Source organism: Arachis stenosperma, chromosome 8, assembly GCF_014773155.1.
Source record: "Arachis stenosperma cultivar V10309 chromosome 8, arast.V10309.gnm1.PFL2, whole genome shotgun sequence".
Taxonomy (NCBI): domain Eukaryota; kingdom Viridiplantae; phylum Streptophyta; class Magnoliopsida; order Fabales; family Fabaceae; genus Arachis; species Arachis stenosperma.
This window is the reverse complement of record NC_080384.1, coordinates 52092466-52116231: the sequence shown is the minus strand read 5'-3', so window position 1 is coordinate 52116231 and position 23766 is coordinate 52092466. Positions and strand designations below refer to the sequence as shown.

Genomic DNA, 23766 nt, shown 5'->3' with positions numbered 1-23766 from the left:
GATGAGACAACTTCTAATGTATCTTAAATTCATTCTCTATCTTATGTTATTGAAACTAATTATGATGACTTATGTTAGCATTATCCAGAAAGGAAGCACTTGATCTATTATTCTTTTTGTTCTCACAAAATTCCTACACTAATAATTATGTTCAAGTCACTTCATCTAATAAGTAATAACTCATTAGCTTCATTATATTATTCTTTTTGTTTTCCATATATAGCTCCTCTTGTTAAACCCAATATTATTCAGGTTTCACATTAAATGTCACAATGGATGAATAAACTTAGGTCAATAAACACCTACTTTTGGTTATATAAAATAATTAATAACCAACAGACTCGTTCATCAATTTCCCTTCCTAATCAACTTAGAATCTGCCTAGTTTATGTCAAAGGTTACAACAAAAGTGTGATGCAACACAATCTTTCCTCGGAAGCTTTTCAACCATCTAGACCGACCAAAATTTTTTCATATCAACATCACCAAATTCATAACGATAATTAACAAAGGTAAATACCATAATATTTGTTAAACAACATTCAACTTGAAGAACCAAAAACCTAAACCAGGATACTCATCCCCATATTCTACTCATGAAGCCGCCCTTTTGTTTTTTCATCCTACTCTCAAGAGATGGGAATTCAATGTTGTTATAAGCCAGGTCCAACACGATTGGAGTGCGCAAAATGGCCTGGAAAGGTGGGGGGAAGGATGCAATGCGGGGAGCACATTTTACATTGGAATCGCCAACAGCAGACTCATAAACATCAAGTTTATCAAGAAGGAATTTCTCCAACTGAAACAGACAAGGGTACTTGTTAGGATAAATCAATCAAAGTTAGGTTTAATTAATTTGTAGGTCTTTATAGTTTGACCTAATTTTCCAATAGATCTCTAGTTTAAAATTTTTCGATCAAGCTCCTAAAATTTTCAATCAAGCTCCTACACTAAATACATTTTCTGTAATCAAGGTTATAAAGCAATTTACGGTTACAAAAAAGTTTTGGTTTGATTGAACAAATTTGTGTGTTTGACTCTTGACAAAATAAGAATGGGATATATTGTAAAATATCAAAGTTTAAACAACTTTATTTTAATATTATAAGGACCTAAGTAAATATTAAGTTAAAGTAAAGCGGTGCTTGTAGTATAATCAAACCTAAAAGTTATTATAATCTTGTTAGGTCCTACAAATACGTAGCAAGCCTTCCCAAAAGAGATACATATATATATAAGATGACCAAAACAAACAAAAAATTTAAAGCGTGTTTTAATAGAATGCTAAGTACCCGCTCAGCCCCGGTCAATGATATATTGGAGATCCTTTCAGAGATGTTTTCTTGATCCTTATTCTCTTCCATGATCCCCAAGGCATGTTCTATACAACTGTTAGATCTGCACTGCTTGCACAACTCCTCCAGGTCTTTTATCATATTCTGCCAACACGTGGGGTTTAATACACATTTAAAAGGAATCAAATATAACAGCTATCAAAGTAAACACGACGCTTTGGCTATTAACACACTGAATTTTAAAGATGAATCTAAAATTATAGGCAACCAAACATGATGCTTTAATTATTCATGTTTTAAAATAGCGTAAATGCACCAAAACTAAATCCTACAAAAGTTTCAAAAGCATACACACCAGATTCTGATTGTATTGAACAGAAAAAAAAAATAAAGTACTGGATGCACAGCAGATGGACTCTCCAATTAGTTTGAACTAGATTATCAACAATTCCAGCATTTTCTAATCTTCAGGGCCAAAAGTGTATATATTTGAACTCACGGGAATGAGGTGTGATTTTCCCTGAAAATGTGATAGGGTAATATTACCTTATAGTCACCGTTTAATGATTTAAACTTTCTTAAGGCATCCTCTGCTAAGTTGCGAACATGATGATACAAAGCATAGGCTTCAGCCCTCTTTCCAGCCACACTGTATGACTTTGCCACATAAAAGCACCTGCACATAAGTTGAAGGCATGTAACTTAGTTCTGGAAATACCATCCTTTAAAGACCCAACAATATATTTAGATAAAGCATGATTGTTGTCAACAAGCCAGATACACATTTAGCTTTACCAGCAAACAATAATTTCCAATTTCCTATCTCCCTAATCTCTCCCATGGCCCTCAATAGAAGAGAAATCCCAAACAAACAAGAAAGACAAAAAAGAAACTAAATATTGCTTTACAATGCAGTCAAAACCCAAACCCGTTCAATGACTCATAAAAGAAAAAAACTTTGCTGCAATTCTTGGCAAAATAGTATGGGGAAATATATCCAAATGCTTACATCAATAGAAAATTTTCCATAAATGGGAAAGGTAAATAGGGGTTCTGTTGAAGACTAAGAGTTCGAGTCAATGTGTATTTGAAAGTCAAAGCAAGTTTTCAGAAAACAGTGAAAACAGAACACAAGCTATTATCTAATTAGGTACACAAAGAGCGTAAGGAGAAGAAAGTTCAATCTTGACCTAGAGTCAAGCTAGAGAATATTTGTCGTGATTAATGAAGGTTACAAGGACTCACTATTAAATAATCAATAAAGAAAAGCTCATTGACCAACATAATTTATTATTTTTGGCCATCACTTTTAGCTATCAACCTAATTCTTTTAGTCTATCAACCCAACAACATAGTTTTAGCCCACACTTTCAAACATTGTTGGCTAACTGCGGGCCAAAAACAATAAATTCTATTGGCCCTCTAACATTCCTCTAATCAATAATCATTCAATGTCACCGAAATTTACCACACTCGGCAATCAAACTAATGATTATAAGTTGTAAAATTTTTTGTTGCAGCAAAATTTTCAAGTTTAGTCAAAACCAAATTTACAAGAGGTCTTTCAATAACAAGTTAAAATAATTGCTCCAAGGAATCAGACCTTTCTGCTCTAAAAGCCAAGGTTTTGCATGCACACTCATCAGCAAAGCTCACTTCTTCTGGCTTTTTATCCCTTCCTGAACTGACTAAATCGGAAAGATCGGCTGTATTCTGCCAAACACACACAAACATTGTCATTCATCTGAGGAGCATAACATGAAAATACAGCAGAAAACATATTTTTTAAACAAGAGAAAATGTGATAATTTGATACAAATGTTTTTGAAAAATCATGGATATCAACCTGTAGCAAGAGATCATATAAACGAACAAGCTCTTCAGGCTTGGTGACTTTATCATTTTTATCATCACGACGCCTAGCAAGTTTACTTTTTGCAACCTTAACCAACAGAAGGTTGCGCTCAATAGTTCTTTCTCCCAACATGGCACTGACAGCCTTGTCAAGACCATGCAAATCATCCTTCACGTTTTCTGCATTTCCTGCAGTGGCCTAAAACGTATAAAATATTAGAAATAGATAAACTATCACCCCAGGGGTGGACCAGTTTCCACCCCTGCAACAAGGCTAAGAGAAGACCTTATCTATAATTAACGGTAAGAATATCAAGTAATTTCCCATACCAAATCAGCTCGAATATAACCTCTGGCTTCGTGATACGCAGAAAATATTTTGTCAAAAATAATAAGTTTCTTGTCTGATGGAGTTGAGTCTGCCGATGAACCATGTAAATCCTTCTCGAGCTCTTGAGCTGAGAAAATTAACCAGAGAGTAAATTTACTCAGTAAAGAACGAACAATGGAGAATGAACCAGAGAAAAGCTACCATATGTTAAAGCACATAACAAAATCCATAAAGAAAATTCACAAAAGAATTCTTGCTTGAATCATTTTCACAAAATCCATAAAAATCCACATGAAGTTCATCAATAAATTTTCCACCCCATTTCACCTCCCAACCAAACATACCCAAAGAGATAAAGGAGTGCAGAGATTCACATACGTCACTTTTAAAATGAGATTATTATAACCTTTTAAAATGGCAACCCTTGTTTTTGCATTTGATACTGGAAACCTATGGCCAAGCCAATTGAGCTCTGTCATGGAAGCAGCCTGCTGTGATCTTGCTTCTGCCATAACAGCCTGCAACAAACAATAATCATACTTTTTCTTCAATATCATAGGAAGTGTTTGCAAAGATGCTTGTTATGTTATTGCTTTAAATAATATAGCTCATTAAGACTCTAGAATGAAAATAGAATTTGTATCGTAACCAAAAAAAAAAAAAGCAACAGTGATCAGTATGCATCATATATTGACATAAGCTTCTACATAATGATCCTTGGTAGGATTCAACCAGAATGAAAGGAATTGAGTTTCTAAGAAAAATTAAGATGGTGGAAGTTCCTAATGTTATTCAAGAAAGCTAGTTCACACTTAATATCACAAATAAAGACTAATATGCATATCTTGCAAATCAGCCTGTTACTATTCATGATTTGTAGGTGGTCAATGGTGTAGCTATATTTCTTTCCACTTTTTTTCTCCATTGATATGTATAAAAATACATCCAAACCAACCTCCAACTTTGCTTTAAAAAGGTCTAATGCAGGACCTTCCATGTCACCAATGTTCAAAAGTTCAGAGGTCTGTAAATTTGACTGGCCAACTTTATGAAGGCAATATCGTATACTAGGTTCCAGTTCCTCAACTCGCTCACGGCACAAAACTTGATTATCCAAATCTCCATATTTCCCTAATTCCTCATATACAGCCCTGTCAAATAAGGAAAAAAAATTAATTTAAGAGACAAAACAAGTGTCACAAAAAGGGCATACATTTTTTAATAACGGACAGTTATTTCATCTTCTTTCTGAGGCAGCAAACAAGGAGACAAGTAGAGGTACCTGGCACTTTTGAAGCTCATTAAAGCCACATCCCAGTTCTGATCTTGTTCAAACAACAAATTACCCTTCATATAGGATGCATAGGCCTGAAATTCAATAAACAGAAAAGATAAAGAACTTTCATTCTTCATCAACAAAAAGGAAGCAGCATTTACCCAAAAAACACAAAAAGTAGAACCATCAAATGATTTGCATTTTGACAACACTAAGACTCACAATCATTGTTAATGAGTTGAAAAACATAATCATTGAGCAGGAACATAATAGAATGTACAGGTTATCTTGGATGTTGGAACCAGCAATCAAGATAATTTAGATAGTTTGATGAATAAAAGTAAAATATATTTTAGGCTTTGTTGTTGTTGCTGTTGTTGATGATGATGATGATGATGATGATGATGATGATGATGATGATGAATAAAAGTAACATATACTTTAGTACCTAAATCTGGGACGAAGTTTCAGTCTCCTCTCCATTAAGTTTCAATGTAAGATTAATTCTAATACTTCCAAATTAACACCAAATTTGGTGTACGATCCTTGAATAAGTGCAGAACTAATGAACTTGAACACAGTTAAAGGAAAAACTATCAAGTTTCTTATCAATTCCAAAATAATGCAGTATCTTTTTAAATTTAGTCTTATTCATTCAATGCAATAAAATGTTGTTTATTTCGAATAATTTTCATGACATATACTGTCTTGGTTAAAGCACTCCACTGGACAAAAACTTATATAAGATAACAATACAAAGATTCTACCTTGAACATTTATATATGAGGATGAAACCAAAACTTAACAAAATGTTCAAGATCATAACATGAATCATGGCTTGTTTAGTTCTTGTGGATTCATGTAAATCTTTGTTCTATTTCTATTATTACAATACCTATGTAGATTGAATGAAACATATGAGCCTTATAAGAAACACAAACATATATGAATGAAACTTTAAAATAAATAAATAAACAGGCATTTGAAAAGCTAAGCTAATTGGAAGAGTAAACAAACGAAACAAAATAAAGATGAAGTATCTGATATCACAACTAAATCAGAAGAAGATAACAACCATCACTACACATAATTTTTTTTTCTGAAATAACTGGCAGAAATCCAGACCTCAGCTTCAAGAGATGTTCTTGAATCTGCCTTGATGGCACATAATTTTGAAAACAAAGTAGCCCATTTTACAGCTTTTCGCAGCCTGCCAATCAAATAGATACGTTGACGTGCATTTGGGCCATCTGGAAGCTGTCTTTTCTCCATGGCATGACTCCAAGCTCTCTCTGCCGAATATAGAAGCACATGAAGAAACCTGAATTTTGACAATATATCTTTCAATGTTAACCATGCTGCCCATGAATAGATAATTTCATTTAAAAAAAAAGGGAGACAGAATGATTAAATGTCTCTTAATCCGTTTTTCTCAAACATCACCAGAAAAATGAAATCAACGTTTAAATGAAGGTGTTCACAAGGATGGATTTAGGGTTAAGTCTGAGAAACACTAATATTAACTGACGCACTTAGATATCTAAAAGTGGTTCAAGAGCAATGGCGCAAGAGTTTTAGTTGAGATAACAATAAGCATCATCGTCAATATCTTTAAGGTAATCCAGGAGGCTAGAAGAAACAAATACTATCAAGATAAACCAGAAATAATTTGATAGAGGAAGATTCTAAAGCCTAATATGCAACAGGTCCTTAAGTTTCTCATACTCTCGCTTTTATAACACTCAGTGTAAACTAATTATATAAAATGTTCCCCAGAGCTTATGTCAATGAAGAAGATACAGTAAAATAAAGTATACCTTACGTCAGTGACAGTACTCTCGGTTATGTTTCTTTTTGAATATTTGCCTCGACCATGAGTAAACTTCAATGATTTATATAACCTCCTCAAACGAGCTGTGCAATACCTCCTACAACATTAAGGGGAAATTAAAAAAAAAAACATCAATTACCAATTTATATTTCATCATATTAAATCAAATGGCTTGAATGAACTTTCCGTATGATTGATCAAGGAAGTATAATGGTAACGTTAAAATCATTGCTGTTGAGGTCAGACAATAGCCAGAATATAGGAATTTCAAAATTTTAGTTATTTCAGAACTCGTGATTAAATCTCAGCGCAAAGTACTGGTAACCTCATAAAAACAAGGGTACAAAAGAAATTCCATAAATATATTGACACCAAATTTGGCGATTTTCACTGTCACTGTCACAATTCAGCTACTCAACTATCTCAGGAAAAACCAAATTCAATCTCAAAGACACATACCGATATCGAGTGTAATCTCCATGCCGCAAACCGTGCTGCATTTGTGCCGATTTCAAGAGCTGCAGCACTGCAAAAAAAAAAAAAGATAAATTATTGATTGATTCAAATTTCGCTGTTGTATCCTAAATTATTGATTTTCATCAGCTAAGTGAAACATAATAGGAATAACATTGACCTAAATTTGAGAAAACAAAAAAACAGGAGCATAAGAACAACGGCGAGAGGGGTAACAAAAAGAAAAACCTAACCATTGATGGAGAACTTGGGAACAATCTGATCGGAATTGGCGGATTTAGGATCGTCGATTTCCATAGCGGAAGGTTGGTTATCTTTCCCCATGGAGTGTGGTGTTGTTCACTAGTCAAATATATTCCAATCACGCCAATAATAATTAATATTCTAGTTAAATTGTTATAAATTGCATGCGTTTTTGGCTGGTTAGAAAATAAGGGTTGAATTTTTTTTCCTTTTTTTCTTCCGGGAGCTACAGATCTGGGAATTGAGAGAGAGAGAGAGAGAGAGAGAGAGAGAACCTGGTTGAGGCGCAGTGAATGAGTATGAAGGCTACAATATGGAGAATGAAATTGCTGCACCAAAAGCCTGCTAACTTGTTTTCTTTCTTAATCAAGTTCTTCAATAATCATAGTATTAATTATTAAATATGAAAGAGAGTAAATAATTTTTTTGGTTTTTAAAAGGTTTAGATTTTGATAAAATAGTCTTTTAAAGATTGTAAATAAAATCATTTTTAAAAGATATATTTTATTTAATATTTAAAAAAAAAGTAAAATATATTTTTTTCTTAAAATTTATTAAAAATTTAAAAAAAATTAAGTTTTATTTTATTTTAATTTTGTCTTAAAAAATTTTATTTGTATCAAATATATTCTTGTCAACTAATTTTTTAAAAAATTTAGGATTAATTTAGCAATAATTTACAAGAACAACCATTAATAAAAATAAATTAAAGATAGAGACCTGCTACACATACAAGTCTTTTTGACTTACAAGTCTTACAAGTTGCTAACGGGCCTTTTAATGCGTTATTCATCCGTTTCCTGTTTTTAAAGCGCTACACTGTATTATGAACGGTTCATCTTCCTCTTCTTCTTCGTTTTTTTTTTCCGATTTTCATTGTTTCTGAAATCAAGTTTTTCCTCTTCCTCTTCCTCTTCCTCGTTTTTTTTCGATTTTCATGGTTTTTGAAGCTTTGAAATCGTTTTGAAGAAGAAGAAGCAGCAGATGAGGAGGAGAGAGAAAGAGTTCTGAATTATGCAACGAATTTTGGATGTATTTCTTAAATTCTTTGGGTGTATTTAATCATTTTGAAGATAATGGAACTTCAGAAATACACCCAAACAATTACAGAAATACACCTAAAGAATTACAAAAATACACCCAAACGGTTACAGAAATTCACCCAAACGATTATAGGAATACACCCAAAGGATTACAGAAATACACTCAAAAGATTACAAAACTACACCCAAAAGATTTAAGAAAATACACCAAAAATTCGTTGAAGTACATATAAAGATTTTACCATGAAAAATCGAAAAAAAAAATGAGAAAACAAAGAGAATAGCACGTAAATGAAGAAGAAGAGGAAGACGATGAAGAAGAACGTGCAGAAACGAAAGAAAAGGAGAAGAAGCAGAGGAAGGAGAAGACGAAGAGGAAGAAGAACGATTCGAAGCGCATTTTGAGCGTTAGTTTTAATTGGACTTGTAAAGCTTACAAGCATTAATCGCTTGTATGCGAAGAATTTCTCTTAAAGATAGTTATCATAAATTATTGTTGGATTAGTCTTAAAATTTTTGAAAATTTAGCTATTAAGAATATATATGATGCAAATAAAAAATTTTTGGAACAAAATCAAAATAAAATAAAATTTAAGAGTATTTTTAAAATTTTTGACAAACTTTAAAAACAAAAAATATACTTTCCATTTTAAAAAAATAAATTGTCATTTTTATCTATAAAAATTTAGAAAACCAATAAATTTATGAAAAACATTATTCATATATTAAACAACACTATTGCCACCCTATAAAATATGGTTGTTACTAATTAATTGTATATCTAAATTATTTTTTAACTAATAAAACAAAAAAAATTGTGTGTTTGGTTTGATTGTTTAAAAAATACTGATATCAAAATAGTATTTATTATAAAAGATATAAATGCAGTGAGATTGTAAATTTATTTATGAATAAAACTAACGTTTAAATAAAAAAACTAATTTTATTTATTTTTGAATAACTTTATCGATATTTTAACTTTTATAAATAAAAATAGTAATTTAATAATTTACTCATGAAAATACATAATTAGATATTATGTTTAGAAAATACAATAATTGTATAAATCAATTTATACACACATTAAGATTGGCTAAATGATAGAACTAACAATCTTCTCTGAGAAAAATATACTTTTATATTTGGATAGAGAATATATAAAATATTTTTTAATGACAATATTGTATTTGCCATGGCCTAATATGAAACATCTCCGAAACATTAATATTATTGGATATCAATGTGATTTCAATAATTCAATGCAGTCAAAGATATCCAAAGGTACTTAACATTTTGCTATATTATCAAATTTGGTAATATTAGAAAGATAAAAAAAATTAATTTATTTTATTTAATATTTATTAATTGTCTAATTTGTTTATTTTCTAAACATTATTGTATCAAATTTTCACTGCATCATAAATTATAAAATTATCCATAGAATTTTGTTACATTAATCTTTTTTTTTCTTACTTGGATTTCTAACTATTTTTATGTCTAAATATATTTATCAATCATTTATATGTTTTATTTCTAGCAGGTGGAAACTCAGATGAAGTTGACTTCATGTGAAGTTGATATCTGAGAGTCGTTAAATGATTTGACTGATTTGACTAAATTTTCATCCAACGGCTCTCAGATATCAACTTCACGTGAAGTCGACTGCAAAGTTTTCACCTTTCTAGCAAAACCAAAATATGCAGTTATGATTATGAGTCTAGTTGCATTGCATGTGAAAGATAAGAGCATAGGGACAATATAAGCTTTATTGGTAAGAAACTAAAGTTCATACAACCTTAGCCAAACAAACAACCCATTCACACAATGGACATATTTGAATGCATTACTTATTTTTTTAATTGCAAGAGAAATGTTCTTTTTGTTCTCACTATTTGAATAAGCACACTTAACTCTTATTTTGCAATAGTGGTCCTTGAGGACCTTAATGCTTGAAACTTATAATAAAGGTCCTTATTTCCATTGGAGCAAGCTCTACAACAAGCTTTTGAGGATCAACTGGTCCTCCCCTTGAAATATGTGGTTCTTGAGTTGATCCTTTGACTTGCCATGCCAATCTCTTCCTCTCCATTTCTGCTCTTTCTTGGTTTGCAGATAAGCTCATCTCACTTATTTTGATAACCTAAGCACCATGGAGAATTATATTTATGTCATGAAATACTTTAGACAAATTGTGCAATGATTAGGTACAGAAACAATAAACTCTAAATCCTAAACCATTAACGTTTGGGATAAGGCTCACAGCTCAAGACTTGGTCTACTACTATGCTAGCTCCTAATCAATTTCGAGATGACTTTTTCCCACTAAGTGGACTCGGCTACATGGATCAAAGATGTCATTGTGTCATGTCCATGTTTTGAGATGCGACCTTGTTTTACATCGGCTGTCGCAAACCTGACACAACCCAACATGGCTTCAAAGACGTCATTGCGTCATGGCCATGCATTAGGATGCGAGATTGTTTTATGTTGGTTGTCCCACACTGAACAACTCTTCTCATTTTTCCGGGTTTGGGACCGGCTATGTAAACACAGGCAGAGTTAAGCTAGCTCCTAATCATCAATGGAAAAACACAAAAACATTATAAGTTGTGATTCATGTTGTTGTTCTACCTGTTTGTTGTGGAACACCTTTTTGAGTTCTACAGTTGCCTTAGCTGAGAGATACTTGTCCTCGCCAACCTTGAATTTATTATCAAAAAAAGAAAATTCAGTATGTGGAAAACCAAATATAATGCAGAAAAGGAACAAAACCAACCCATATTTCTAAGCTATGCATAGATTAACATGAAGAATACTATATATCTATAACAAATAGAATGTACCTCATATAAGTGTGCAAGCCTTAGGAGAACTTTTCCATCACCTAGATCCTGCAAAGCTCAAGAAAATAGCATGCCATTATCAAAAGTCATATAAACATTCAAGAGTGCTTCATTATTGAACTTACACAAATTCATTGAAAATCTTAAAATCTCTCTTCATTAAGAAAGGTAACTGATACTCACCTGAAGGGTTATGACTGCAACGTTATCTGGCAAGCTGTATGATGGATTTATTCCTGAGAAAGTTGTAACATGGGAGTCTCCCCAGTTACCTTCACTCTAGGAAAAAATGCGAAAAGAGAGTAGTGTAAATGTTCTTAGAGCATGCAAGTATTTTTTCACAAGTTCAGCCAACAGAGCAATTCAAATGCTTCTAAAAGCCACTCTTTAACTACTACCTCTGTGAAGGCTAATAGAAACGGCGAGTATATCTCCTGACCAAATGATCGACGCCATCTCGCACCGTCTCCCACAGGATCAATCTTGAAATAGTACTTCCCTAGTACCTGCAAAACAAAAAAGTATGCATAAGTGCATAACTTATGGTCTTGTCAACTAAAAATTCCAGAGATTGATTGAATCTACTTACAGTTAATCCGGCACACTTATCATGGACGCAAACTGTTTCATTCAGCGGCTCGCCAACGCCTCTAGAATCATCTACAAGCAATCTCCTATAACAATTTGATTGGTAGAATTAAGAGTTTAGAATGATACATAATTAATTAGCTTAAAAAGTTGAACAAAGCATAACAATTAACAAACCTATGAACCATTAGTTCTAATTGCCCATCTTTGATGCTGGATCCCCCCACAGACCTATCTACCAATATAGAGAGCTCTTTACTTTTATCTTTCAGGTAAATCCCAAGGTTGATCTGAAACAAAAAACTAGATTTCAATAATCATTCATGTGTATTGGTATTAGCATAATTGCAACAGACTTGATTCAACAGAACAACATACAGGGTAATAATTTCCAGCAACAGGTTGATTTACTTGCAATTTCCAGTCTTTTCTATAGTCTCGAATCTGTAAAGTGTACACCGTTTTAGCAACAAATCAGGAATACCATAATTATAATACATTTGCCTAGGCATTCATATTGAGAACTCTAAATCAGCTGATCAACCTATTAGGCCTACCCTTTCGATGAAATCGCGCCCATTGGAATCGGTGTAAAAGGTTTTGCTACTTGCTACACTTGTTGTAATCTCTGTTGCAATTTCTTTACCAACTCCATCATCAGTAGGTATAGGTCCAACCTGAATCAAAGAGATTTTTGATTTTAGTAGCAAGCACAAGCATTAAAATAAGGTAGCTACTTCCATGAAGATTAAGACGATATTATGAACCGTTAGATGGTTTGACATGTTTGACTGAACCATCTAACAGTTCAAAATATGATCTTCACATGAAGACATCTTCGTGGAAGTAGCCACCTTAAAGTAATAGAAAGTGACCGGAGACTTACAATAAACTCGACCTCAGCATGCTCTTTCCCTTTGTGCAGTCTAGTGATCTGTTGAATTTTTAAGCCATGGTCAAATATTGAAGTTGATAAAGCTTTTGATAAGGTAGCTCTCAACCTCTCATATAATTGTGTATGAAGGTTATAAAGAAAGTTGTTAAGCTTAAAGTTCAACTAACTATTTATTATCTAGGTTGTCTATGTCTTCATCCAAATTTTGGCATGTCCAAGCTTCACTGACATATTTAAGTGTTCTTAGAAAGAAAGTTAAGTACTACCTGGTATATCCATGAGCTAATCTTCTGATGAACTTCATGCACAATTGGCCCCCGGAAGACTGTGAGAGGAGACTGAAAGATCTCAAATAAGAACAGTTATTAGTCTCTTGCTACCATAGAGTATTCATGATTGAACATCACAAGAGTTCTGATAAGAGATTTTCACCTTTCTGTCTGATTTGATTGGAACTGATGAACCATTGGGGCGAAAAATATATGCGCCGGAAGGCTTTTAACAATTTAGAACATTTAAATCAATAACTTTAATAAGTTCTCACATAACAATCAATTCATCTATGCCTGATCAAAATTCTGAGTATAGGAAAATGTATCACCTGAGAAGTTTGTGTTCCATCATCTCCATATGAAGAATAATATTTGTATGCCTGGTCTATGGATTCTTTGACCTTTCATTGTGAGCAAAAATTTAGAACACATGCCCTATAAAATCTTAATCTATACACCCTTTGTTCCCTTTTATTTTTCGCCATTAAAAATCTAGTAAATTCTTAGATCAATGTATTTGGATATAAATTGTATCTAAGTACAATGATATACTAGATTTTCAAAGTGACAAATGTAAGGGAATGAAGTGGAAAAGTAAGGTGCCATCCAAATTGCATACCTTGCTTTTGCTGTTGATGTATTCAGTGAGTTTTGCTTCCTTCTCGGAATAAATCAATTTCAAGTTTCCTGGACCAACTTCAATTGTATCCTTCTGATTCCTTGATTTGTATGGTGTATATGTATCTGAAATAGTAGCTGCAATAGCAGTAAAAACAATAATTTTATCAGTTATCACATACAAAAAGTTTTTCTTAGTTGCTTTTATAAGCATGACTCATCATGTTCTGAGAATTGGATCACCCATGAGGATTAACCTGCTTGTTTAGCTTTAGATACATAGTAAGTGCTAAAACCAAGTGGCGGGACAGTAGCCGAAAATGCAAGCCAGTATTTAGGTTTTACAGTTGAAGATACTCCCAGGTATGCTGTAGTGTAGTACTTTCTCAAACCAATAAAAGTATCAAGTATTGGGAGCAGCTGTGATTGGATTTGTTTTCCACTTGAATCTCGAACAACAACATATTCGCTTACAACCTACAGAAAAGTTGATAGACAAGTTACTTCAAGCAGAAACAATGTTTGTTCTTGCAATATGATTTTCCTGTTTTGAGTTTGAAACATTTTTCATTCATGGCAATTCATGAACATAAGTTAACTCAATTGAACAATGAAACAGAATGCAACATAAATGTGCAAATGCTTTACCTAAAAAGGCATTGATTGCCACATAAAAGCAAAGCATGAAAAATGCTTGCAAATGTATATTGTCCATCATATATTGAAATAAAGATATTTTAGACAGTAATGCTTGAAGGAAAAAAGACTCACAGGGATCCTTATTACATCCTCTCTTTTCCATCCAAGTGAATTGTAAACAACTACAACCTACAGAAAAGCCATTATCTCAGAAGATTCTTGATATATAGAAAATTGTGTTTCAATAAGCAATGGAATTAGATGTCATTGATCCTCACCAGGTCTTTTCCATTCGAGAAGTCAGTTTCTGACGCAGGACAATAACTTATGTTCAGAAGTGGACACTAAAATGACAAGATGGAACACAAAAGAGAAAAGATATAAGTAAGAATTAATAACTCTATATTCACCATTGTGAAAATGTTATGAATATCATGTGAAGGGAGAAACAAGAAAAAAGCCATTTGAATTATGTGATAACTTATAGTTCACATATTCACCACTTACCTGTTGAAATTTAACCTGAGGAATCTGATGACCAGCTTTTGGTGCATCTGTCAAGTAAGAAAGTGATGCTGCAACAACCTTCTCAGCCTGAATAACATATCACATGATAACATTTTTGAGATTCTATTTAAGACCAAAAGAAAAAAAGAAGATCCAAGAGCACATATACAAGCAATTATTTACCTCTGTATAGCCTATTGAAAGCCGTTTCGCATAATCATTAGCCACATGCTGCTTTTCTGTACCGGATACTGCGTCGTGGTGTTGAGCAATAGCCAAAGCATCAGCCAAAGAATCAGTTTTTGGACCTAAGGCACTCTTCCCTTTAAAATACTCTAACTGCCTTGCTGCCTATTTCACAATAAGAGCCAGATTGTGGAGTTCTGAATTCTAATGAGATTCTAATATACATTTGAATGAAGACATTTGCATAGAATATTTGGGTGAACTTAACAATAAGGATTACCAAGTAGTAGCCACTTGAGAATCTAACATAGCCTTTGATAGCTGGCCTACTTGTAAAATACCCCGTCCAATAGCCATTTTCCACATCAGCATACCTAACAAATTCATGGCACAAATATATAAACAACAAGTTGGAAGGAATGATTTTAAGTTGACAGCTTATTCATTGAATTATTCGCATTCGGACTCACGGAAAGTAGTCTTCAGTCTTGATTGGCCAGGCCTCATTAGCAGCATGTTTCGCATCGGTGTATATGGATGGGGTTGAGTAAAGGGCATGAACCCGGCCATCCTGAAGAAGCATTATCCAGAAGTACCATTAGTATCTCAAAAAATTCTAAACACACAAATGCTTAACAAGACAAGTTTTATTTAATTTAGATTCAGTCAAATTTAGCAGGCCAAGCTGGAAGATAGTACATAGCTTGAAATCAATACTTAAGTAAAAAGAAAGTGATGAATTAAGGAAATTGTTGATGATATTAACTTGATTAACATAGTGAATAAACTTATCCAATTGGCGAAACCAGGTATGTGCATATTGGTACTTGAAATCTGTCCCCATTGTCCACATTATATGATTGGTTCGCGTAATATTCGCCTGAAACAGGATAGTCAGCAATCTATAAAACTTCAAAGCATCTTATGAACTTAAAAGGAATACAAATTTAGAACAAAACAGCTATCTAAGGATAAGTTCCACACCTGAGAAATCGCTGCTGCGACGAACTCATTTACACGTTCAGGGACATTGTAGTCAAACAAATTGACATCATCCTTCAAGTTAAAAACCACACATTTTTAAATGAACACGTTAGCCCTGAAGAACAATCAATACTTGAGTTAGTTTCCTACCTGTACAATTGGAGAATCATCATTTACTTCATAGTAGAAATTAGCAGGAGGTTCATAGTTCTTAGGGAATGCACCTGAAAATATCTACATAAACATCACAATATTAAGGATCAATTAGTAGAAGCATACATTAGAAGCCAAAAAATGGAAAATGTTCAAGAACATTTTTTCTTTATGCAGCATCAATCAGTGTAAAGCATAAACTAGTTGGATTACTTACTTGCTCAGATGAACCAAGGCTCTTAGAGGCCTGCCACACAACTTCAAGAGATTTTTCATCTTTCCTCTTAGCTCTGTCTTGGTAATCGATCCGCGCAAAGAATAGGGAATCAAACCCAACCTATGCCAACAAGCATTTTGCATAACCATAACCATGCTAGGGAAACAGGTGGAAGAAATACTATGTAAAAAATACCAAGAAATACTAAATTGTGTTTGGCAAGTGTCTCAAGACAGAAATACCAAGAAATTTTGTTTGTTTGTTTCTATATCTGTTTCCTTCTCAAAACAAGTTTGGATCTTAACTCACAAACACACCTACCTGTGCACTCAACAAGTATGCCTGCACCGCCGAATGTCCAAACGGATCGATTTGCCATCCTATTCTTGGGGTTTTACCAAATTCTTGTTTGATGAAATGGTGTCCAAGTGTTGTTTGATCAATCATGTCAATGTAATGTGTAGTAGCCTCATCATGCATAACCATACCCCCATTTCTGCAAATTTGAAAATAATCAATACTTGATTAGAATAACTTAATGTCATTGGAACCACAAGAAATGGGTAAAATTGTTTAAATACATGAACTCCAATTGACCAGAGTTGACCAGCTGTTTGACTATGTTCTGAACAACTTCACTTTGTTCTCTCCACCAACGCTGGAAAAATGCCTACAAATTCCAATCCACCAACAAATTTCAACCACAGCAATTTCCACAATAATATCATCATCATTCAGATAAATCAAAATAGATAGAGCCTTAGCTTGCCTGTTCAACATATATAAACCTGCGATTCTTGTCCGCCAACAATGCAGGCACAAGCGAATCCAGCACATTTTGAACGCACGCTCCCTGAATTGAGTTATTGGAACCGACATAGTACTGATCAACGGTCTTCAACCAACCAACATCATCATGAGTGTGAGCAACCAAGTGAACATTGAGCTTCCCAGCAACAATGTTTGAACTTGTGTTGTACTTTATGTACTTTGATTCCGTTGATGAAATGAAACACCCCAACAACACCAAAACACACAAACAGGAACACACTACACTCTCCATTCATGAAAAAACCAAGTACAAGGAAAACACAGACACACACACATATATATATATAGTCAATAATGTATGTGGAACGTGATTATTATTATTATTATTATAGATGAATTATTATTTGTCGAGTAGGACCAAAATTTTGAAGACTTCGAAATCATTTGATCCTTTTTTTTTTTACTTTTATGGTGCTATGCATGTTTTTGGCTGGTTCTGATTAGACTTATTGGCCACCGTTACTATTATGACTAAGAATAAGAATTAGATATAGGATATGTTTTACATTTATCGTTAGGAATCAAATTTCGGATCACATAGTTAATGGTTTTTCAATCAAATGAGAAAGTTAGTTTGGAAACGAAGTATTTATGGAGTCAATATTCACATGAAACGACAATTAATGTATGGATAACTATTACGTTAAATAATTTTCTCAAATATGTCAAATTATTTGACGATGTTTATCTATTATCTTTACATATAAATTTTTATTTGAATTTGAATTAAAATATCAATCTTCAAAAGAATTAGCTTTTTCAAACTATATAAAAAAAAGTTAGTTATTTTATGTTTTAAGGATATATTTTAAGAATATAAAAAATTAATAATATTTTTAAAATTTTACTATATTCAACATATTAAAAATGTAAAAAATATACTTTTATATTTTTATGATGTACATTTACAAAATTTTATAAAAAAAAATAAAAGAAAGTAAAGATTTTAGATGTAATATTGATAATTGAGAATTATTAGATAATTTGACCGATTTAATTAAAGTATAATCTAATAATTTTGAATTATCAATTTCATGTTAAGATAACTATACGTAAATTTTCACTTAAAATAAATTAGTCCGACAATATTAAAAGATTGAAATAAAACGAATTATGATTAAGTGAATATTCAAAATGACTCCTGAAATTTGGTTTTCTGACTCAATTTAACCCTTCAATTTTTAATTGGTCCAAATTGTACCGTGAAATATTAATACATGGCTCAAATTGACCCATTTGTCCATTCTTGTCACTAGACAGATGACGTGGCATGATTAAACCACGTCATTTTACTGTTTGTGCCTAAACGACATGGTTTTACTCTTTCCCTCTTCTTCTTCCTCAATGTCTGAACTTTCCACCACCCCATTGCCACCACTCTCAATTATACCTTCTCAACCCCACCATCCTCACCACTATCACCACCATTCTCCTCCTCCTCACCTCCCCCTCATCCACCACTCCACCGTCATCCCACCACCTCTTCTCCATCACTCTCTTCCTCCACCTCTTTAGCTAGATAATACCGCAAAGAAAATTGGACCATCTAAGAAATTCTCATCCTCATCCCAACCAAAAAATTCGACGACAAACAAAGACTCAAAACCCTATCATCATCGTCGTCATTATCATCAGCCTCACCTACATGCTCTACCATCTCACAAGTAGTAGCAGCGGCGAGTTAAAATGAAAGTGAGTTGAAAATTATTGCTAGAGTGATGGTTGCTTGAGATCATAGAATCAAGTTATCTTATTTATCATTGCATTGATTATGTGAGAAAAAAACAAGAAAGGTTTGGAGTTAAATCTCAATTTGGTCCCTTAAATTTGGCCTGATACTTAGAATGACTCCCACAATTTCGTTGGTTATAATTAGAACCCCAAATTTATAATTGTGGTTCCAACTTTTTCCTGCGATCATTTCCGTCATCGAAATGCTAATCTACCGCAATTGCATGATATGATGGACACTATTTAAACGACGGCGCATTGGTTTCGCGCGCAAACCCTTTGGAAACCACGTAGTGTAAGAGTTTCCTTGATGTTTGGCAACTTGTGATCGTCGTAGTGGAAAGAAAGAGAGTTTTAACCCACAAAAGACTGAAACGACGTGGTTTCCAAAGGGTTTGGGCGCGAAACCAATGCATCGTCGTTTAAGTAGTGTTCACCGTATCATGCAATTGCATCAAATCAGCATTCTGGTAATGGAGATGATCGCAGGGGCAAATTGGAGCCACAATTGCAAATTTGGAGGTTCTACTTGGGGCCAACAAAATTGTGGGAGTCATTTTGAGTATCGGACTAAATTTTAGGAGCCAACTTGAGATTTAACTCAAAGAAGAAAAAAGGAGAATTTATTGATCAAATTGAAGAGGAAGAAAAAAGAGAAGGAAGAATAGGAGGAGGGCGCTGGTATGGTGGTGGTGATAGTTGAGAAGGGGGGAGATGAGAATAATGGGATTGGAAAAGTATGATTGAGCATAGTGACAATGGGATGATAGGAGGTTCAGATATTAAAAAGGTACACAAAAAAAAAGAGAAAGGAGTAAAATCACGCCGGTTAAGCATCAATAGTAAAATGGCGTTGTTTAATCATGTCACGTCATTTTTCTGCTGACATGACGTTGTTTAATTGTACAACAAAACAACAATAACAACAACAAAGTCTTGTCCCACTAAGTAGGGTCGATTACATAAATCAAACGACGCCATTGTGTCCTGTCATGTATCATGTCTACAGAGACCGTTTACATGTAGGATGGTCTTCTTAGGTCTTTCTCTGCTTTTCGCCCCTTGTCCATCTTCCATCTCATCCACCCTCCTAACTAGATGTTCTATCAGTCTTTTTCTCACATGTCCAAACTACATGAGATGCGATTCAACCATTTTTTTCACAATGAGTACTATATCATTTTTTTGTGACGAAAATAAACAAAAAAATTAATTTAATTCATATTTTAACATTTCAAAATATAATTTAAATTAATTAAAAATTAAATTTCAAAAACTATTTTAAATATTAAGTCAAATATCCAATTATCAAAGAAGTGCACATAACTTTCTTATAATGCCATAATGGGCCATTAAAAGTGACAGGGTGTGAGGTAGTTGCCTGGTTTCATCGTGATGAGCGTGGATTTGAGTTTTGCCCCGTTTCCTTTGTAGTGTAGTGTGGTGTTAACGTTGAATCAGAATGTTTTGTTTACTTTTTGGTGTCCGTGACGTGTCAGTTCTTCGGTTGCATCAATAATGCATTGCATGCTACGACGGATCAATTTTTTAGTCAACATTTATCCCGATTTTGATTTTGATATCATCCGCTCAGTAAATCACACTCATTTTCCTTTTATAATGTATTTCTACTATAAAATGTGTCCTATATTATTTTTTATTATAATTAATTTTTTTTAAATTAATAAAAAGCGAATCTTTTTAATTTTTTTAATTATTTAATAAAATATAATATCTCATTATTCAATATTTTTTCATATATTTTTTTAATTTTATTTAAAGAGTGTAAAATAAAAAATCACACTTTATTAAACAATTGAAGAAAAAATTGAGAGAATATATTTTTTATTAGATCATTAATGATTAATTATAAATTTAACAATCAAAATATACAATATTCTTAATTGTAACTAAAATTAAAATTAAAATATTAAAATTAAAATATATTATTAATTTAACAGCCAAAATATATCATATAACACTCTCCCATTAAAATTGAGATGAAATATATTTTTTTTAAAATTAATAAACTTTCTTCCGCCATCCTCTAATCTATTTCTCATCATTTCTCTATTTCTCTCTATCCTTCATACTTTATATATAATTTATAATTTATATTTTATATTACTAACTTAACAAGTTAAAATATGTTTCGAAATATTCTTTCATTATAATTAAAATAAGATATTTTTCTCTAAAATTATCGAACTCTCTTTTTTTCACTTTCTCTTTCTCTTTTTTCTTCTTTATCCTTCTCTCTCATTTTCTATTTCTCTCTACATTTCTGCTCTATCAAAAATAAAATTAATAAAATAATATAATTCACATAAATTCATAAAATTATAAAAAATATATAAATTTATAATTTAATATAATTAACAAATACTCTATAATATTATTTACATAAAAAATATATTATGCACTTTTTTAGTTTTTTATTTAGTTTTAATTTTTTATTATTTATTTTTTTAATCTATACTTTTTTTAACTATTTATTACATATAATTTAAAGAGGGTACTAATGTTGTGATTAATAATTAGAATCAACATTCAATTGTTTTAAAAAATAATTTTGAGTTAATTTTATAACTATTAATATAAGTTTTTATACTAATATCTAATTATATTTTTATATATAAAAAATATTTTTTTAAATAGTAAATATAAAATTAATTATTTTTATTTGTACAACAAATTTAATATCTAAGAAAAAATAAAAGTATAAACATTAAATTTTATCAAGTTTTAGATAATGAATATTAAAATTAATTTTTTAAAAAATTAAACTTTTTTACATAAAAATAATAACTAAAACTTATTATTTAATTTTTTTAATCTACAGACTCTAATCTTCTTAGATAAGAGGAACTTTTGTGACGTACTACCTTTTTATAAAAATAGTTTAATTTTATAAATATTTTCTACCATAATTTTTAATGGGTCTGCTACACATACAAGTAAAAAGGCCGTACAAGTTTTACAAGTTATCAGCCCAAACTTCATTAACACGCGCATTAACTCATTTTGAATGGAGCGTAACTACACGCGCCCCACTCAAACGGTTCCTCTTCGTCTTCTTCTTCTTCTTCTTCTTCTTCTTCTCTTCTTCTTCTTCTTCCTCTTCCTCTTCCTCTTCCTCTTCGTTTTTTTTTTTCGATTTTCATGGTTTTTGAAATTCTTCTTCTTCTTGCTGCACGTTCTTCTTCCTCTTACTCTTCTTCTTCTCCTTTTCTTTCGTTTCTGCACGTTCTTCTTCCTCGTTTTCCTCTTATTCTTCTTCTTCATTTACGTCTTTTCTCTCTGTTTTCTCGTTTTTTTCGATTTTTCATGGTAAAATCGTTTTTGAAGAAGAAGAAGCAGCAGAAGATGAGGAGGAGAAAGAGAAGGAGTTCTGAATTATGCATAAGATGTACTTCAACGAATTTTGGGTGTATTTGAGTGATATCTGACTGATATCTATGGGTGTATCTGACTCATATCTATGGGTGTATCTTACTGATATCTATGGGTGTATTTTTTATTTCAGAAAAAATGGCAAGCATTACAGAAATACACCAAAACGATTACATAAAATACACCCAAGAGATTACAGAAATACACCCAAACGATTACATAAAATACACCCAAGAGATTACAGAAATACACCTAAACGGTTACAGAAATTCACCCAAATGATTATAGAAATACACCCAAAAGATTATAGAAAATACACCCAAAGGATTTAAGAAATACACCCCAAATCATGCATAATTTAGAACTCTTTCTCTTTCTCCTCCTCATCTTCTGCTACTTCTTCTTCTTCAAAAACGATTTCAGAGCTTGATGTCAAAAAACAATAGAAATCGAGAATAACGAAAAAAGAAAACAGAGAGAAAAGCACGTAAATGAAGAAGAAGGAGAAAGAAAATGCAAGAAACAAAAGAAAAGAAGAAGAAGAAGAAGAAGAAGAAGAAGAGGAATGTGCAGCAAGAAGAAGAAGAAGGTGCAATGAAAACGTGCCGTAACAGTATGTGGAGGAACTAACGTCAACGACGAAGAACAAACCAGTGAGAAAGGAGGAGAAAAGAACGATCGAAAAAGAAGGAGAAGAAGAAGGGATGTAGCGCGTGTAAGGGATGTAGCACTTGAAGCGAATTTTGGGGATTAGAGTTTAATTGATTTGTAATACTTACAAGCCCTAATCGCTTGTACACAGAGTTTTTCTCAATTTTTAATATGAAAATATAACTGATACCTGTAAAGACATTCTAATATTCAAGTCAAAATGAATTTGAGAGGTGTAAGGTGTGTAAAATGACTGACATACCTAAAAAAATTTATAATTCAACTTATCTTATCTTATCTTATTTAACTAATATAAGAGAGGTATTTAAATTTGAATATTGGTTAAAAAATATGAAGGCCAATCTAAGCCTGCAGGAAATGGAATCAATTCTGAGTTCTAGGTGCGGGACCGAAGATCAAAACCATAACAAATCCTTTTTTATTTTTTTTTTAGTATAAAAGATAATTTTTTTTATTATACTCGTTTATTATTAATTATTTTTAATATTAAAAACAAAAGATGTACAAAACTAATATATAACGTATAAATGTTAGTGTTGCAAGTGTGAGGAGTGTTGAAGTTAGTCCCACATCTAAGAAAGCATGGAAGAATGAAGAGTTTATAAGATGAGAGACCCATTAACTTGACACGTTAAGGTTTTGAGTTGGATGTGGTGTATTTTCATCTTATGTTTTCTCACTTGATTCCTTCCCGAAGTCTCCCTAGTTATCTAGAACTCCCCACGGTTGGCCCAACAATAAATATGTAACAGAAGAATTAGCTTTCTTAAAGTTGTTTGGTTAGTGTTTTTGGGTATTAGCCCCGCAGTCTAATAAAAAAAATAATTTAGGCATGAGAGAGAAAGAGAAATTGGGCATACATTTTTAAGAGAAATTTTTTTTATAAAAAA

At 32.3% G+C, this 23766-nt stretch overlaps 2 protein-coding genes across 2 annotated transcripts; both read right to left on the bottom strand.

Moving 5' to 3' along the window:
• Positions 1–169: 169 nt before the first annotated feature.
• LOC130946289 (uncharacterized) lies at positions 170–7682 on the bottom strand. The gene is made up of 14 exons (XM_057874965.1): positions 7580–7682; positions 7295–7403; positions 7047–7113; positions 6574–6684; positions 5882–6077; positions 4763–4848; positions 4436–4631; positions 3887–3998; positions 3480–3607; positions 3142–3348; positions 2899–3008; positions 1842–1971; positions 1293–1439; positions 170–799 (listed from the first exon to the last, which is right to left on the bottom strand). The coding sequence occupies exons 2-14, from the start codon at positions 7383–7385 to the stop codon at positions 578–580; spliced, it is 1803 nt and encodes a 600-aa protein (XP_057730948.1). The 5' UTR covers positions 7386–7403; positions 7580–7682; the 3' UTR covers positions 170–577.
• Positions 7683–10095: 2413 nt separating this feature from the next.
• Positions 10096–17346, bottom strand: LOC130946276 (probable alpha-mannosidase At5g13980). Its single transcript, XM_057874952.1, has 28 exons — positions 17019–17346; positions 16831–16919; positions 16571–16745; positions 16250–16369; positions 16030–16113; positions 15880–15951; positions 15662–15775; positions 15366–15466; positions 15176–15269; positions 14893–15060; positions 14710–14796; positions 14481–14546; positions 14335–14391; positions 13821–14040; positions 13565–13701; positions 13275–13346; positions 13106–13168; positions 12940–13011; positions 12665–12712; positions 12336–12455; positions 12157–12222; positions 11956–12068; positions 11780–11864; positions 11589–11696; positions 11374–11469; positions 11191–11238; positions 10979–11047; positions 10096–10487 (listed from the first exon to the last, which is right to left on the bottom strand). The coding sequence occupies exons 1-28, from the start codon at positions 17310–17312 to the stop codon at positions 10290–10292; spliced, it is 3036 nt and encodes a 1011-aa protein (XP_057730935.1). The 5' UTR covers positions 17313–17346; the 3' UTR covers positions 10096–10289.
• Positions 17347–23766: the final 6420 nt, after the last annotated feature.